Source organism: Rhinopithecus bieti, unplaced genomic scaffold, assembly GCF_001698545.2.
Source record: "Rhinopithecus bieti isolate Rb0 unplaced genomic scaffold, ASM169854v2 scaffold_23276, whole genome shotgun sequence".
Taxonomy (NCBI): Eukaryota; Metazoa; Chordata; class Mammalia; order Primates; family Cercopithecidae; genus Rhinopithecus; species Rhinopithecus bieti.
Window position 1 is genome coordinate 109,092 of NW_016810868.1, and position 16,390 is coordinate 125,481.

Sequence of the window (16,390 nt, forward strand, 5' to 3'; positions counted from 1 at the left end):
GAGCAGTTAGTGCCAGCGGCTGATGAGGGCTCTGTTGGCAAAGAGGTATAGGTGGTGGCCCTCATCAGGAAATGGGTGAGGGTGACAGACACAGAGCACAGGGCAGACGGGCCACCCCAGGGGGCACAGCACAAGGCCAGAGCTAAGCAGATGTCAAAGCCAGGGACAGAGACACCTCCGGGCCTGGGCAGAGGCAGGACTAAGGGCCATGTGTCCAAACAGGAAGAACCCAGCCCTGCCGGCCTCCCAGGACCAGGCTGGGGGCAGAGCTTATGCAGCCGAGAGGGTCAGAACAGCCCCTTCCCCGGAGCCCCTGTAGTGTCACACACACTCTGGGTACTCGGAGAATTCCCAGCTCCAAATTGTGAGCCCCCAAAGGTCGCCCTACAGACGGGGAGCCAGAATGCAGGCGGTCAAAAGGCAAAGGGGGGACCAAAGCACGTACCAGCACCCCAAAGGCGATGATCTTCAGCACGCATTCCATGGAGAACATGGATGTGAACACGATGTTCAGGCACTTCAGCATCAGCTCGTACTCATAGGGTGCATCATAGAACTGCTCGGGGAAGACGTGCTGTTGGCCATGGGTTTGGCAGCCCCAAGACACCCCATCTGGGACCACCATGACCAAGCAAGGGGGGCGGACAGAACTCCATGCCCACCCAGGCCTGGGACACCCCTTCCTGCTTTCCATGAGTCCTCCCAGAACCCCCGCACTGTCCCAGCCCACAGACAACAAAGGGAAACAGGATTCCACAGGCATCCCGTGCTGGCCAGGATGCAAGGCCATTGCTCTTTGGCTCATGCCGGGAGGAAGAAGGCTGACTCTCCACTCAGCCTCAGGGTCAGATCCCAATCCCTAGCGGCGCCAGCTCCCCCTCCGTGCTGAGCCCCACACACCTTCATCATCAGCACCACGGTGTTGAGGGCTATCATGGCCATGATGAAGTACTCAAAGGGTGGGGAGACCACAAATGTCCACGTCTTATACTGGAACGACTGCCTGTTTTGGGGCATGTACCGTGTCAGGGGTTTGGCGCTGATGGCGAAGTCAATGCAAGCCCTCTGTAAGAGGAGAAAGGAGCACAGAGACTCAAAAGCAGAAAACCTACCCTATGGCATCTACTGCACCAGCCCCGTCTCACCAGCCCTCACAGGGAGCCCTGATGAGAAGGCAAATTGAGGCAGCCCAGACCTTCTCCAAGCAGGCCTCAACCCACCAAATCTGGTCCCTCTGCAGGAGAAAGGAGGCCCCGCCCCTGTGTTGGCAGACAGTGGCAGCCAAAGCTGACCCGGCTGTGAGTGATTTGTGCGCAGGAGGAAAGCCTGATGGTGCTGCTCACGCTGTCCACTGCAAGACTCCACAGAGCATCCACCTACCTCGTTCTTTTCCAGGCTGCATTCAGACATCACCTTGTCCCCCTGCTCCTGGAAGGTGATGATGATCAAGGCCACAAAGATGTTGACAAAGAAGAAGGGAAAGACCACAAAGTAGACCACGTAGAAGATGGACAGCTCCATGCGGTACCCAGGGCTCGGCCCCTGCTCCTCATAGGTGGCATCCACGGAGTGTTTCAGCACCCTGGGCCAAGAGGACAGCATGTGTCAGGGGAACCCCCAAAGGAGACAGCCCTAAGAACTCAAGACCTGCATCACAAGGATGGGTCTGCTTCCACGCCTGAGCCCAGGGATGGAGGGAGGAAGGGAGGCCAAGCTCAGGGGCTGCCTGCCCCAGCTACGGAGAGCAGGATGAGCACTCACATGGGCCAGCCTTCTCCCGTGGACACTGTGAACAGCGTCAGCAGAGCCCAGAGCACATTGTCGTAGTGAAAGTCATATTTCTTCCACTGCCTGGGCTGAGCTTCCACTTCCTCCTTCTCATAATCCAAATACTGACCCCTGGGAATAAGAACATGGGAGGTTAGAGGGCAAAGACAAAAGATTCAAATAAACCCACGTATCAACCGACACTGAAGAGAGTGTTGAAACCATTCCGTGCGGAAAGAATGGCCTCTCCAACAGATTGTGCTGAGACAACTGGATGTCCACATGCAGAAGGATGAATGTGACCCTACTTTACTCCACAGACAAAAATTAACTCGTGATGGATTCAAGACCGAAGTGTAAGGAGCTACAACTACAAAATGCTTAGAGGAAAACAGGGGCAAAACTTCATGACCTCAAATCTGGGAATGGATCCTTAGATGTGACACCAAAATCATGAGCAACAAAATAAAAAATACATAGATAAATTAGGCTGCATCAAAATCTGACATTTTTGTGCTTAGAGGACATCGAGAAAGTAAAAAGATAAATCCACAGAATGGGAAAAAGTACTTATTTCCTAATCCTCTGTCTGATAAGGGAGTTGTATTTAGAATATGTAAGTAACTATCCTAATAAATTAAAAAAAAAACAAATAAAAAATGGGTAAAGGATCTGAATAGACACTCCTCTGAAGAAGATACACAAATGGCTATTAAGCACATGAAACGCCACTCAACACCAGTCGTTATCAGGGAAAGGCAAATCAAAACCACTGCAAGACACCACTTCACGTGGACGATGACGGCTGTAAGTTTAAAAATACCCAAACTAAAAAGATGGAAAACAACAAGTGTTGGCAAGGATATGGGGAATTCAGAACCCTTGTGCATTGCTGGTGGGAATACACAATGCTTTAGCCACTTTGGAAATAGTCTAGCATTTCCTCAAACAGTTAAACACAGAGTTACCAATCACCCATTAATTCCAATTCTAGGTACATACCTACAAGAAGCGAAAACAGATCCACACAAAAATGTGGACACAAATGTGTACGACAGCATCATTTATAACAGCCACAAGGTAGAAACAACTCAATGTTCATCAGCAGAGGAAAGAATAAGGAAAATGTGGCACAGCAGAGAGCAGATATTCAGCCGTAACAGGGAACAAGGCTCTGACACAGGCCACTGCGTGGACAAACCTGAAAACATCACGCAAAAGAAGCCACTCACAAAAGACCACACATTGTATCATTCAGTTTACAAAAAATGTCCAGAACAGAGAGGGTTACAGAGATTAAAAACAGATTCCTAGTTGGCTAGGGGTGGGGACAGGGATGTAGGGGATGATAGTTAAAAGGTGCGGGTTTATTTTTCTTTTTTTTTTTGAGGTGTTGAAAACGTGTTCTAAAATTGACTGTGGCAATGGTTGCGTGTACTTGTGAACACACTAAAAACCTCTTAATTGCACACTTTCAGTGGATTGTTACAAACAAACAGTATAATGTGTCAGTTATACCTCAATAAAGCTGTTCTTTTGTTTTTCGGGGGGTTTTTTTGTTTTTTGTTTTTTTTTTTTTTTGAGACAGAGACTCGCACTGTCACCCGGGCTGCAGTGCAGTGGCACAATCTTGGCTCACTGCAACCTCCGCCTTCCAGGTTCAAGCGATTCTCCTGCCTCAGGCTCCCGAGTAGCTGGGATTACAGGTGCCCGCCACCACACTCGGCTAATTTTTTGTATTTTTAGTAGAGACAGGGTTTCACTATGTTGGCCAGGCTGGTCTCCAACACCTGACCTCGTGATCCACCCACCTCAGTCCCCCAAAGTGCTGGGATTACAGGTGTAAGCCACTGCGCCCGGCCTAAAGCTGTTGTGTTTTTGTTTTTTTTAAAACCCCATTACACTGGGTAAGAATGACCTTTTCAAATAAACAATGCTGGGTGAATTGGATATCTATCATCAGAAAACGTATCTTAACCCATACCTCATGCAACACATAAAAATCAACTTTCAAGTAAATTGCAGATCTTAATATGAAAGGCAAAAATAACACTTTTCAGAAGAAAACAAAAGAAAACATGCCTGGCCTTGGGATAGATTTCTTAAACAGCATATAAAGAGTACTTAGCATAAAAGAATAAAAAGGATCAGTTGGACTATATTAAAATCAAGAACTATGGTTGGGTACAGTGGCTTACACCTATAATCCCAGCACTCTGGGAGGCCAAGGCAGGAGGACTGCTTGAGCCCAGGAGTTCGAGACCAGCTTGGCAACATAGCAAGACCTCGTCTCAACAAAAAATTTTAAAAATTAGCCAAGCATGGTGGCACGTGCCTGTAGTCATCCGAGCTACTCAGGAGGTTGAGGAGGGAGGATTACTTGGGCCTGAGAGTTCGAGGCTGCACTGAGCTGCAATAGCAGCAATGCACTCCAGTCTGGGCGAAAGAGTGAGATCCTGTCTCAAAAAAAAAAAAAAAGAAAAAGAAAGAAGAACTTTGTTTTTTAAAAGACACCATTAAAAGAGTAGAAAGCACCATTCAGAGGAGGAGAAGACGTCCACGATCCGTACATGTGACAAAGAGTTCCTGTTCAGAACATTACATGATTCCTGGTAACCAACAGGAAAGAAGCAGACAGCAGACACAGGACCACAGGCAGACACTTCCAGAAAAGAACACCTAAGCAGCCAATCCCCCTAGGAAAGGGGGCTCAATCTCACAAGTATAAAATTAAACCACGGTGAATGACCACAACACCCAGAAAGCCAAGACAGAAAACACCAAGATTTAGCTAGGATGTGGGGCTGGAAAGAGTGTAATTTCACACAAGGGCCTGGTAGCATCTACTAAGGCTGAGCACACACACACCCAGGACCCGGCAATTCCACTCCTAGACAGATACATCTCCCTGAACTGCTACTGCTCCCTGGAGGACATGTGCACGTGCAGCCACGTTCCCAGCCGCAAACAGCCAAGTGCCCATCACTCACCAGTATAGGAGGAAGCTGCACAATATTCACAGAGGCAGCTGGGACACTACTGCGTGGGCAGGAAGACACTGTGGGTATTGCCTGGCCCAGGGTCCACACCGGCAGCTACCCAGCTTTTCCCCAGCTCTTCCCCAGCTCTTCCCCAAGGCCCCTCTCCTGTCTGCTTTGGAGGCAGGGCTGGGCACAGGAAGCTCTGAGGCCTCATGCGGACAGTGACAGTGGCTCCAGTCATCGGGCAGTCCCTCTGCCTTACAGCCTAGCCAAGATCTCTAGGGCTTAGAGAAGCCCTGCCCAGTGGGCACCTTGAGCTCCCTGGATGTCTGTGTCCCTCAGAACATACCTGGTTCCTGACCCTGCTGAGAAAGAAGTGCTGGGGGCCCCTGGTGTGGTGCTGGGGAGGGGATGCATTCCCGTCTTCTGTGGTGATACTAGCACTTCTCAAGCAAGCCCCTCCCTGGCCCTCAGGCAGGGTCCGTGATGCTCACAGTGGAGTCTCCCACGCCATGTGACCAGCTCCACCTGATCCCAAGGGAACTCCCAGTGTTGTCTGCATCATGGGACTCTGTGTCTCACCTTGCACCCTGCCTCAGTTTACCTGCAGTCTCTCTCCAGCTCCTTGGATTCATCTGTGCAGTAGAAAAACTTCCCTTTGAAGAGCTGCACCGCAATGACAGCAAAGATGAACATGAAGAGCATGTAGACAATCAAGATGTTGAGAACATTCTTCAGGGAGTTCACCACACAGTCAAACACAGCCTGCAGGAGGAGGGGCGGAGCCATGATGAGGGGGTGGAACCATGGTGGGAGGGTGGGGCCATGAGGAAAGGGGTGGAGTCATGGTGGAGGGTGGGGCCATGAGGAAAGGGGTGGAGTCATGGTGGGAGGGTGGGGCCATGAGGGGAAGGGTAGGGCCATGGGGAGGGGTGGAGCCATAAGGGCAGCTGCAGAGCCATGATGAGGGGGTGGAGCCAAGGTGAGAGGACATGGCCATAAGGAATGGGTGGGGCCACGAGGAAAGGGGTGGAGTCATGGTGGGAGGGTGGAGCCATGAGGGGAAGGGTGGGGCCACGATGAGATGGGTGGAGCCATGGTGGGGGGTGGGACCATGAGGAGAGGAATGGGGCCATGGGGAGAGGAGTGGAGCCATGACAGGAGATGGAGCCACAGGGAGGGGCTAGAAGCAGGAAAGGATGTGAAGGGGCCCAGAAGAGAGGACCTACAGGATGGAAACCTGAGGACCACTGAGGTCCAGGTGGCCCCCAGGCATTCCAGGGCCCTGCAAGGCCCTCAGGCCCCTGACCACAGAGAGGCTCCACCGCCAGCTTCCTTGACACAGAAGACTAGTGCTGTGTCTCTTGTGAGGGGAGGCCTCTTGGCCCGGATGGAGGGGCAGGAGGTGCTAGAGGCAGCGGCTGGATGCCTAGGAGGCCCGACCTCACAGGTCAGAGTTCAGACACAGAAACAGGAATGACCAGGAGCCCAGGCCGAGCTGCACCAGGAGGGGCTGGGCCTGTGCAGAGAGAGTGCAGCCAGGCTCTGCCCTGCACTTGCACCCTGCCCCTCAGGAAAGCAATTTGGGCAAACTGAGGATAAACCAGTAGGCTCCAGGACAGAGACACGTGCTCTGTGGCCCGAGGCCAGCCTGTCATCAGCCATCACCACCTGAGGCTTTCTCTCGGGTCTTTCCCAACCTGGAAGCTCAGCGTTCCCTGTGCACATCATGCTGCCTTCAGAGCTGGGAAGACACCTCCCAGGCTGCCCTGATCTGGCTGTGACGGGAAGGTGGGGCCACAACTGTCTCCCACAAAGCAGCCTGGCACACTGTGGATGACCACTGCACAGCGCCACTGGGTGCCACTCCTCCCTGGACCCAGTGGGCCTCCGACGCCTTCCCCAGCTGCCTGCCAGCCCACTCCTTCACATACAGGTTCTAAGCAAACCTTCTTCTCTAAGTCCCACATTGCCTCAGGTCTTAATGGCTTGATTTCCAGTAAAAGAATCTGCTGCATAAAGGTTTGGGAGATGAAGTGAGCCGAAACTTTCTTCTCTAAGTCTCACATTGCCTCAGGTCTCTATAGCTTGATTTCCAGTAAAAGAATCGTTTGGGAGATGAACTGAGGTGAAGCACATGAAGCAATTCACACAGGGCCGAGCACAAGCTCACAATGACTAGGTATCTCGTGGCCCTACGAGTGTGGGTTTACATTCTGTCTTTATCCAGAAGCTCAGCCCGTGCCCATCCCCCTCTCAGCAGCCAATGTCCCAAGCCCCTGACCTCCAGCATCTCCCTCCACCACCCTGCGCCTGTCCCGCAGCCTTTTCCATACTGCACTGCAGCTGCTGAAGAAAAACCTTGTACTGCGTGGTCCTGCTGGGCTAAGGAGGATTCTCACAGGAGGCTGCTGGGAACAAGGTCTACTTGGGGTAATCGGGGCTTACAGCTGAGTGAGCCCAACCCCCTCACGCAGGGGTGTGATGTGAGCACACACACTCATGCACACACATACACATGCACACAGGCACAGCACATCCCTCAAGCCCCAACTCCAGGCTCCAACCTTGAGCTTGGGCAGCCGTTTGATGGTCTTGAGGGGCCGCAGGACACGAAGGACTCTCAGGGACTTGATGGTATTGATGTCTTTCCCTTTGGATCCTCTAGAAGGGAGAAGCCACAGATGCAGACAGGCAGGAGGCGTGGGTGTGCCCAGCTCCCACGTGGCCCCCCAGGGCCTGGGTCCTGCTCCCCTGTGCGTTTTGTCTCAGCCTCCAGGGTGGAGGACACATGAGCAGAGGCCTTGCCCTGCAGGTGCCACAGGCCACCATGACTCTTCCCAGAGGCTGCCTGGCCCAGGCCTCATCTAAGGACAGGAGCTGGGACCAGGGCAGCAGCATCTGGTGCATAAGGAGAACCATCACCCTGACACCCATCCCACCCACCCCAGCTTCCAGGAAAAGAGGACAGAAGGGACCTGCACGAGGACTGCAGACCCAGAAGTGGAGGCCCACAAGCACATTTCTAGGGCTAGAATCTTCTGGAAGGGCTTTTTTCCTTGCTTTTTGGGCTGGCTAGAGGGAGGTAAAGGGGACTTGTCTGGCCTCTGCCCTACAGATCTCCTCAGTCGCCCTAACATTCCTCCCGCTGACATGAAACTCACAGCAGGAAGACAGAAGAGGGGAAGGAGAGTAAGAAAGAGAAAAAGTCAGACCAATACAGAGGCAATGCAAAAGGCAGGGTGGACTAAGACAAACAAGGGGAGAGGGAGGGAGGGAGGGAGGGAGGAAGAGCCACAGAGACAGACATATCAACGCGACCCAGAAAGCAGCAGACAGGAAAACTCATGCAGGGCACAGACAGCAAGACAGGAAGTCGGGGAAAGAAAATTCCAGGCACAGAAGCAAGCAGAAGTACAGAACCAGAGGGCCTCGATCAGGGCCCCTCCAAAAAAAAAAGCCAGGGCAGACCCATGTAGCTGCCTCAGCCTGTCAGGGACACAGAAATTAGCAGGTTCTGGAGACTGGACCTCCCATGACCCTACTGAGGCCGGGCCGGCAGTGTCGAGGAGAGGTTTCCTCCTAAGAAGGTCCCCGTTCTCAGAAGCAAAGCCACTCTACTTGGTGGGAGGTGAGGGTGGGAGCTGAGGCCTCAGGGCTGGGTGGGATTCACTCACACATGGAGCCCTTCCCCACCCTGCTCAGAGGCCACATCCCACCACATTCCCCGGGGAAGGCCAGCTTGTAGGGGCAGCCCTGCCCCCTGTGCTCTTCCTGGGGCTCCAGCAACACTTGGGGCTGAGCAGGGAGTGCTCAGTCACCCTGAGCCGTGTGGCTACACGGTCCCTTCTTCTCCCCTGACTGTAGCCTACACTCCAGAATCAGATCAACTCCCCCTGAAACGCTTCCAGGCGGGAAGAACCCAGCCTCCTGTCTCCATCACCCCAGTGCTCCTGATACCCACTCTCAAACCAGCTTCCTCCACCAGCTGAGGGAAGAGGGGACAGGGGCAGGAGGGAGGGGATACTGTTTTGTCGCCCAGTAAATGAGGCTTTCTGGGGGAGTGTCCATCTGGGGCCTACTCCTTTTCTCCTGCTCTGAGGCCGCTTGGATGGGCTCAACCCCTTCCCCTCCTCCTGACTGGGGGACCCCTGGCTGCAGTGTTCCCACTCCCAAGGCCTATGTTGATGCTTTAGCAAAGTTCTCATTCCTTTATCACAGAAAGAGGAGACAGTGGGAACTGCAGGGGGCTGGAGTGGACAGGAAAGATAGGAAAGAACGCCAGTCTTCCGGAGAGGAGCTGCACTGGAAGCACCTTACGATGTCCCCGGTCCTTGGGCTCTGGCCACAGGTAGCAGTTCCCTCCCGGAGCCCTTGCTGCCCTCCAGGCCAATGGCCCCAGTCTCCAGCCCTCACTGGGGACAGCCTGCTCACCAGGAAGCTCCTCACCAAGAGCTGACCATGCCCAGCTCCAGCCCAGCTCCCCGCCCCGCTCCCAGAGGCATGGCAGGAACCCCTGGCCGGGGACTTGGCTCCCGGCCGCATGCGCCCCGATGGGGTGAAGGTAGATGAGCGGGGGGTGAGGCTGGAGATGAAATGACCCAAGAGGGGCTGCTGGAATGCTGTGATGTCAGGGGCAGCGTGTGGGGGAGAGCAGGCATTACCCCACGAAGCTCCTGCCGAGTCCAGCAAGAGGAAGACAAAGAGAACAGAGTCAGTGGCGCCAGGAGCAGCCCTCCCAGCGGCTCGGAGAGATGTGGACCCTCCCTCATGTCTGTGGTCCACTAGGGGTCTTCCTTGTCTCTGGATCTCACCCCACAACTCCCCGCTGTATTCCCATCCCCAGCTGTAGCTGAGCCCCCAATGACAGCCTCCATGCAGGATCTGAGGAAGCCAATTCCAGGTCCAGCCACAGCAGGGCCAAGTGCCACTGGCTCGGGAGTCAGAGACGTCTAATGCCCCAAGAGGGGAAGGCGACCACCAGTTCTGCCTTGGGCGAAAGCACCAGAGGTCTCCCCGGGTCAGGAGCAGACTTGCCTCAGAGCAGGTCAAGGTGAAATTGCCTCCAAGGACCCTGGGAGGCAAACGCTGGGCACACCAGAGGCTGTGCCACCCGGTCCCAGAGCCATAGACCACACCAGGGCTTCCCAGCCCCACACAGTCCCCACCCCTCCAGGCAGGGGGGGATGGTCCCAGGGTCACAGGCCACGCCAGGGCCCTACCTAGTTTGAGAGCCACAGACAGACCTCAGGCCCCCCTAACCCCACGCAGCCCCGCCCCAAGCAGGCAGGGACAGTCCCACATAGACAGCGACAGAGCCACAGGCAGCCCAGGGAGGCCCACAGCAGGGCCTCTTCCTTCTTCCCTCACCCTCATGCCCATCGTGACTCTGGGGGCTCTCCCCAGCCAGAGCAGAGCAAACGTTACTTACGAGAAAGCAAACGCCACCAGGGCGCCACTGACCACAATGAAGTCCAGAATGTTCCACAAGTCCCGGAAATAGGCCCCAGGGTGAAGCAGCAGTCCCAAGTCGATCATCTAGGAGGGAGAAACACACTTCAGGCACATGATAATCCAGAAAAGATAGGCAGAGGCCAGGCGCGGGGGCTCATGCCTGTAATCCCAGCACTTTGGGGAGGCTGAGGCAGGCGGATTGCTTGAACCCAGGAGTTGGAGACTAGCCGGGGCAACACACTGAAATCCTGTCTCTCAAGAAAAAGTAAAACATGGCCAGGCATGGTGGCTTACGTAAGCCTGTAATCCCAGCACTTTGGGAGGCTGAGGCAGGCGGATCACCTCAGCTCAGGAGTTTAAGACCAGCCTGGATGACATGGTGAAACCCCATCTCCATTAAAAATACAAAAAATAGCCAGGCGTGGTGGTGCACACCTGTAATCCCAGCTACTTGAGAGGCTGAGGCATGAGAATTGCTTGAAGACCAGGACACAGAGACTGCAGTGAGCTGAGATCACGCCACTGTACTCCAGCCTGGGTGACAGAGTGAGACCCAGTCTCAAAAAAACAAAACAAAACAAACCCAGAAAGACAGGCAGAGCTAGGCTCCAGAGTCACGAGGGAGGAATATAGCTCTAGGTCCCCGTGGAAGGCTCAGTGTGGCTGAGTGTGCATGCATGTGCACACCTGTGACTTCAGTGCACCTTAGAGACACCTGCGCACGCCCTGCCAGAGTAGGGAGGCACAGCCTAGGTCACACCTCGCAGGGCCTCAGTGGCCTTTGGACCTCAATGCCGTGGACCCACATATCCCTACACGGCTCGTGACCAGCTGAGATCCTGCCTGGGCTCCCAGCTTCCCTTCAGTCTGAATAAGACTGAGGCCTCCATCTCCATCTGCTCCTCCACCGCAGAGCTGTAGGCACACATGGCCCCAGGGAACTCAGAGCTCGCCCAGATCCCCTGCAGGCAAGCTCAGAGCAGCAGGACGGCAGTTCCACAGACCTTCACTTGCATCCTGGCTCTGTCACTCCTGCTGCTGCAATTCTGGGCCAGCACCATAACCTCACTAAGTGTCTGTAAAATTGGGATAATGACACCCACCCCGCAAAATTTTGCAAGAGTGAAATAGCAGAGGTAACGTGTTCATGCATCTGCTGTCGGTGCTCCATACGCACACGCTTCCCTGTGTGCACGCATGCGGGCACACACACACCCTAAGCTGCACGGAAGTCATGGATGTGCAGCTGTGTGCACACTCAATCACACTGAAGGCACACCTGCATAAACGCACAACGGCCACACTAGTCAGACAGTGATATGGGGGGACCTCGTACCAACACTTAGAGGCAGACAGGGAAGGACTCTGAATCTATCATAAGACAAATGCCCTCCTAAATTCAAGTCTTCAGCACCCACTTCCAACAATCTTCCAACACTCTCTCTCTCCCAGGTCTCCTCCTCCCCGAGCCAATGCCACGCAGCCCTCCTCCTTTGCTGTCCCAAGAGGGAGGGCCTCCGCCCACATGTGCACACTGGAGAGAGACTGTAGCTCACGTGTTCAAGAAACCAGGGCAAGTGGAGGCCCAGGCACAACGCTGGGGAGCACTCCCAGTGGGGGACGTAATTTCCTCAGTGAACGACAAAGCCTCTTTGCACACGTTCACGTGCTGAGCACACACCCAGTTCACACCTACCATATGTCTTAAGAGTTTATAGGAATCGTGGTTCAACCCCTGCCCTGGTCCCATCTCAATCATTAGGGAGGGAAAGCAAAACACGGGTCACGAGGGGCAGCCACATATCTCACCTTTATCACCATCTCAAAGGTAAAGACACCAGTGAAAATGTAATCCAGGTATTTCAGAGCCTGAAACCAAAAGGAAGGTTACTCTCAAAGGCTGGGCTGAAACCTAAGCCAGGGTGCCCTCGGTGGCTCCGAGGTTTTCCTCCAGGCCTCTAAGCAGTCAGCCAGGGAGCCAGGAAGCCTGTGGACAACGGTTCTGGGAGGGGGTCTCCGACAAGCCTGTCTGGGAACAGGCCCCCTCTGCCGCACCGTCTTCCTGTCTCCAGACCTTTGGTCCTGCACTCCCAGGCACACAGAGAGAGGAAGGAGGGGTGTCCTGTGAGAAGAAAACAGGACACCAGTCCCACCCCAGCCCCTTGGGCTCCTGGGAGGGCACCCAACTCCCGCCCCACAGCCTGGCGGGGGCCCAGCCGTCCGGGCCACTCACATTGTTCCTGGGCGAGTCCGTGCGCACTGGGTCCTCAGCAGCCAGGGCGATGCTGCTCAAGGCGATGACCACGAGAATGACCATCTCGAAGTACCTCATGGTCACGATGTAGTGACAGAAGCGGCGGAGCCTGTGAGGGAACGCACGGATCACAAGGCCCACCCGCTGGGTGCGCCAGCCCCCTGCCACAGGGCAGGCTCAGCCCGTCCCGCAGAAACGGCTCTGGGCTGCCTCAGGAAGCTGTGGCCCCAGAGCTTCATTTGGTCCCTGTGGTTGGAGGTGGCAGCCAGGTGACGGAGAGCGGCTGAGATTCCTGAGAGGGCCTCCTGGGATAGGGAGTGGGGAAGGCTGCAGACCCTCACAGCAGGGGTCAACAAAGCAAAGCTCACAGGCCAGATCGGGCTGACTTGTTTGTGTGAATAAAACTTCACTGGAGTACAGATACATCCACTCATTACCAACTGTCCATGCAGCCAACAGCAGTCTAACGCCAACAGCATCAACTACCCAGCCCTTTCACAGAAGAGGTCAGCTGTGGGCAGCAGGGAGGGAGTTGCTCAGAGAGGAAGAATTTCAGCATCAACATTCTCAGGGAGAGCAGGTCTCTCTCACCCTAGGAAAGTTCTCTGGGGCCTGTGCGGGGTGTGTGCCCTGTCCAGGCTCCCAGGGTGCATATGAACATGTTCCACACACTGCCACATGCTCGCCTTTTGCTCCAGTCCCATCTGCCTGACTCACTTGTTCAATATTACTGAGCACCTACCCATCACAAGGGCTGTGCTCTGGCGGTGCCTCCCCTGCCTCGCAGGCATGCCCACCGCCCCCAGTCCCTCTCAGCTCTTCCTCTCATCCACACCTACGAACCCCCAAGGGTCATCCACCTTAAGGGGCTGCCCACATCTCCCTCTTCCTTGAAGGGAACTCTGCCATCTAGCTCCTGCCCCTGTGTCCACAGAGCTGTTCATCCCCGGCCCACCACCAGCCTGCTGCTGCCTCCACCCTTGCCACTTCCCCCCCTTAAAAGGGCTGCCTTTCCTTCTAATTCAGCCGTCATCCACTCCAACTTGTGTCTGGGTTTCTGGCACTCAGCTCTACCCCAGCTCAGATCCTAAGTCCACCTGGCCATGAGACATCCCCAGCCGCCCCAGGCTTTGCAGGGTCTGCAGGCGGGACCCCAGCAGCACTGCTGGTCTCAGTGAATGCAGTGCCTTCCGCCACTGTCAGGCAGAAACTGGGTGTCATCCTCGATGTCTCCTTCCCCTTCCACATCTAATTTATCACCAAATTCTGTAGATCCTGCCACTAAAATTCCTCCACACTCACTTAACTTCCAAACCTCACCACTATGAGTACCCTGGTCTAACCACCACTGCCCCTCCCCGAAACCCTTACCATCTACTCAGTGGCCTCCATCTGCAGTCTCCCCATAAAAGGGCCCTGCTGGGCTGCAATCTGAGTGCCCCCACCGTGCACATATCCCACGCTTCTCAGTGTGCTCCAGGATGGTGTGACCCCCCAACGCCACAAGAGAACACCCAGCTAGTCCCGCCTACCCTTTGTGTTCCAACCCAGCTCTGTCCTCAGCTGTTTGCCGACTGCTGGCTTCTACTTCTGGGCTACTGTGAATACTCCGCTAGTTCCTCCCTTCTCCCCTCTTCACCTTAACTCTTACTCATCCTTCAGGTTTCAACCAAGATGTCACTGCCACCAGAAAACCTCCCTGGCCTTCTCTCACCTGCTCCCAGAATGCCAGTGCCTTCCTGTGTTTCCATTTCCACACCGGGTTACCGCCCCTCACCTGCCACTGCACTGCTAGTCCTGACATGGCAGGGTCCATGTCTGTCTCCATGACCACTTTACTCCTAACCACAGCAGAGCACGGTAAGCTCCCAAGACATGTGTGTTGGATAAAAGAATGATGGGAGGGAGGAGGCAGGAAGAGGGGTAACACAGGGCTTGGTGGAAAGACGGTTGGGTGGTGAAAAAAGAAGGGGATGGACAGATTAGTAACCAACAGGGGCATGTCCACGCAGCCTTGCTGCCCTCTGCCCTCCCGGGCACCTGCCCAGCCCCTGCTCTGGCCAGGCAAGCTCTTGTGTGGCTCCACCCCTGCTCTGCCTCTCCCTCTGCCTCCTCCTCCTAAAGCTCTGCTCCAGTCTCACCCCAGAAGCCCCACCTGACCTTCTCATCTACGTTTTAGCGCCCAATGGTCCGCATCTCCCCGCCTTGCTTTGTGTTTCCTCCCAGCACTTATCACTATCTGCATCTTATGTCTTTTACTTATTTGTCGTGTCTGTTGTCTATCTATCCCACCAGCACACAGGTTTAGCAAGGACAGGGGATCTCACCTGTTTTGTTCATTCCTAGCTATTCCCAGCACCTAGAGTGCTGTCTGCCACGTCAACACTGGGTGGACTAACGGAAGCCCCGGACTGAAGAGTGGATGACGGATGCATGAAAAGCGCAGGCGCAGACACACAGACAGACATGCAAATAAACACAGTGCACACATGCATGCCACACAGGCGCCAGGGATGGAAGTGTGTTTGAGAGACAGGGCAGATGGGGTCCCTGTGTGCAGAGACACACACATGCCACATAGGAGGTGAGGAGCCCGGGCCTGGAGCTCATCCCAGCTCTGCTGAGGCTGCCTGTGAACAGTCACAGAACCTCCTGTGCCTGCGTCCTCTTCTGCAGAATGAGGCCACACGGGAACATGCCTCTGGGGACTGCTGTGGTACTCAGAGACATTTGTCTACATAAGTGTGCAGAATCAGTGTGCGCTGGCTACTGTGTTCCCATGGATCGTGATGCAGGGGTGAGTGGGCAGCCACACACACCAGCAGGCAAGGAGACTCACAGGTTGGTGGGGCTTAAACAGAACATGGAGCTGTATGGGACGATGGGCCGGGGGCCGCTCCTCATCAAGTCATCCGCTTCTACCTCCTTCTTCCCCTCTGCTTGGCTTTCCAGGTCCACGTTACCACCTACAAGGACACAGGGCCACCGAGTAAGGAGTGTGGTACACACAACGTCACATCATGTGGCTCTCTCCCAGCTCCCATGCCCCCAGCACTTGCGTCAGGTCCTCACAGGCCCACCAGGGATGGGCCTGCAGCTAAGAACACCGCTTCACACACACGACCATGGTCTACGACAGCCAGGACCACTGTCTGCCGCAGAGACGGGAACAGACCCTTCCTCACCTCTTGCTGCACCAAGGTTGGGACAACACAGAACCCAGCACTGCCTCTGTGGCTGTGGACCCCCCTGCCTCGCTGGCGGGTCTCGATGCGCTGAGAAGCCCAGAGCCTGGTGGTACCTTCCCACTGCCTCTGCTGGGACCGCGAACCCGCAGCACAGGGAGGAGCAGGGGCCAGCCCCAACCCGCAAACCCACGAGGGCTCCCTGTACCTCATTGTCCAGTCTCCCTTGACCTGGGATTTTCTTCCTCGGGATCCCAGGAGAGGGTCCTGTGAGGCCACAGAGCTTGGAAGGACACTCTTCCCGGGGGGAACCCAGCCTCTGCTCAGGCCCTGCTCCCTCGCCAGCCCCCCACTCTCGCCTCCTTCCCCCAGGGCCCATCTTCTGCTGCTCAGCACCCCACCCCACCCCAGCTGTGCTCCCACAAATCAAACTCCCCAGGGCTAACATGGCCACCACCTTGTTGTTTTTTAAGGTAAATTTTGTTGTCCCTGCCCAGTGTTTTTTGTACAATAATTCTTCATTTTCAACTATCCTACTGTATATTTTAATTCTGGTAGGTGACAGAGCTCTTGAGGCCTCAGGGACACCAAGGAAGATGTGCAGTGACTTGGAGCTGCCTCCCGCTGCTGCAACTCATTTTGAATTCTTTAAAGAAATACCATGTTCTCACTCATAGGTGGGAACTGAACAATGAGATCACTTGGACTCGGGAAGGGGAACATCACGCACTGGGGCCTATCATGGGGAG

At 55.0% G+C, this 16,390-nt stretch overlaps 1 protein-coding gene across 12 annotated transcripts in view; it reads right to left on the minus strand.

Moving 5' to 3' along the window:
• Nucleotides 1-16,390, minus strand: part of CACNA1B (calcium voltage-gated channel subunit alpha1 B) — a 246,066-nt gene that overhangs the window by 66,933 nt on the left and 162,743 nt on the right. For 8 of the 12 annotated variants that reach the window (XM_017893202.1, XM_017893198.1, XM_017893204.1 and 5 more), the window contains 11 exons: nt 15,296-15,422; nt 12,436-12,565; nt 12,012-12,071; nt 10,180-10,286; nt 9,413-9,424; nt 7,316-7,412; nt 5,353-5,513; nt 1,762-1,899; nt 1,381-1,582; nt 901-1,065; nt 446-556 (listed from right to left, as the gene is read on the minus strand). In XM_017893202.1, coding sequence (XP_017748691.1) covers nt 446-556; nt 901-1,065; nt 1,381-1,582; nt 1,762-1,899; nt 5,353-5,513; nt 7,316-7,412; nt 9,413-9,424; nt 10,180-10,286; nt 12,012-12,071; nt 12,436-12,565; nt 15,296-15,422 — 1,310 coding nt within the window. The remainder of the gene's footprint in view (nt 1-445; nt 557-900; nt 1,066-1,380; nt 1,583-1,761; nt 1,900-5,352; nt 5,514-7,315; nt 7,413-9,412; nt 9,425-10,179; nt 10,287-12,011; nt 12,072-12,435; nt 12,566-15,295; nt 15,423-16,390) is intronic. The other 4 variants (XM_017893205.1, XM_017893201.1, XM_017893200.1 and 1 more) reach the window with 1 other exon arrangement.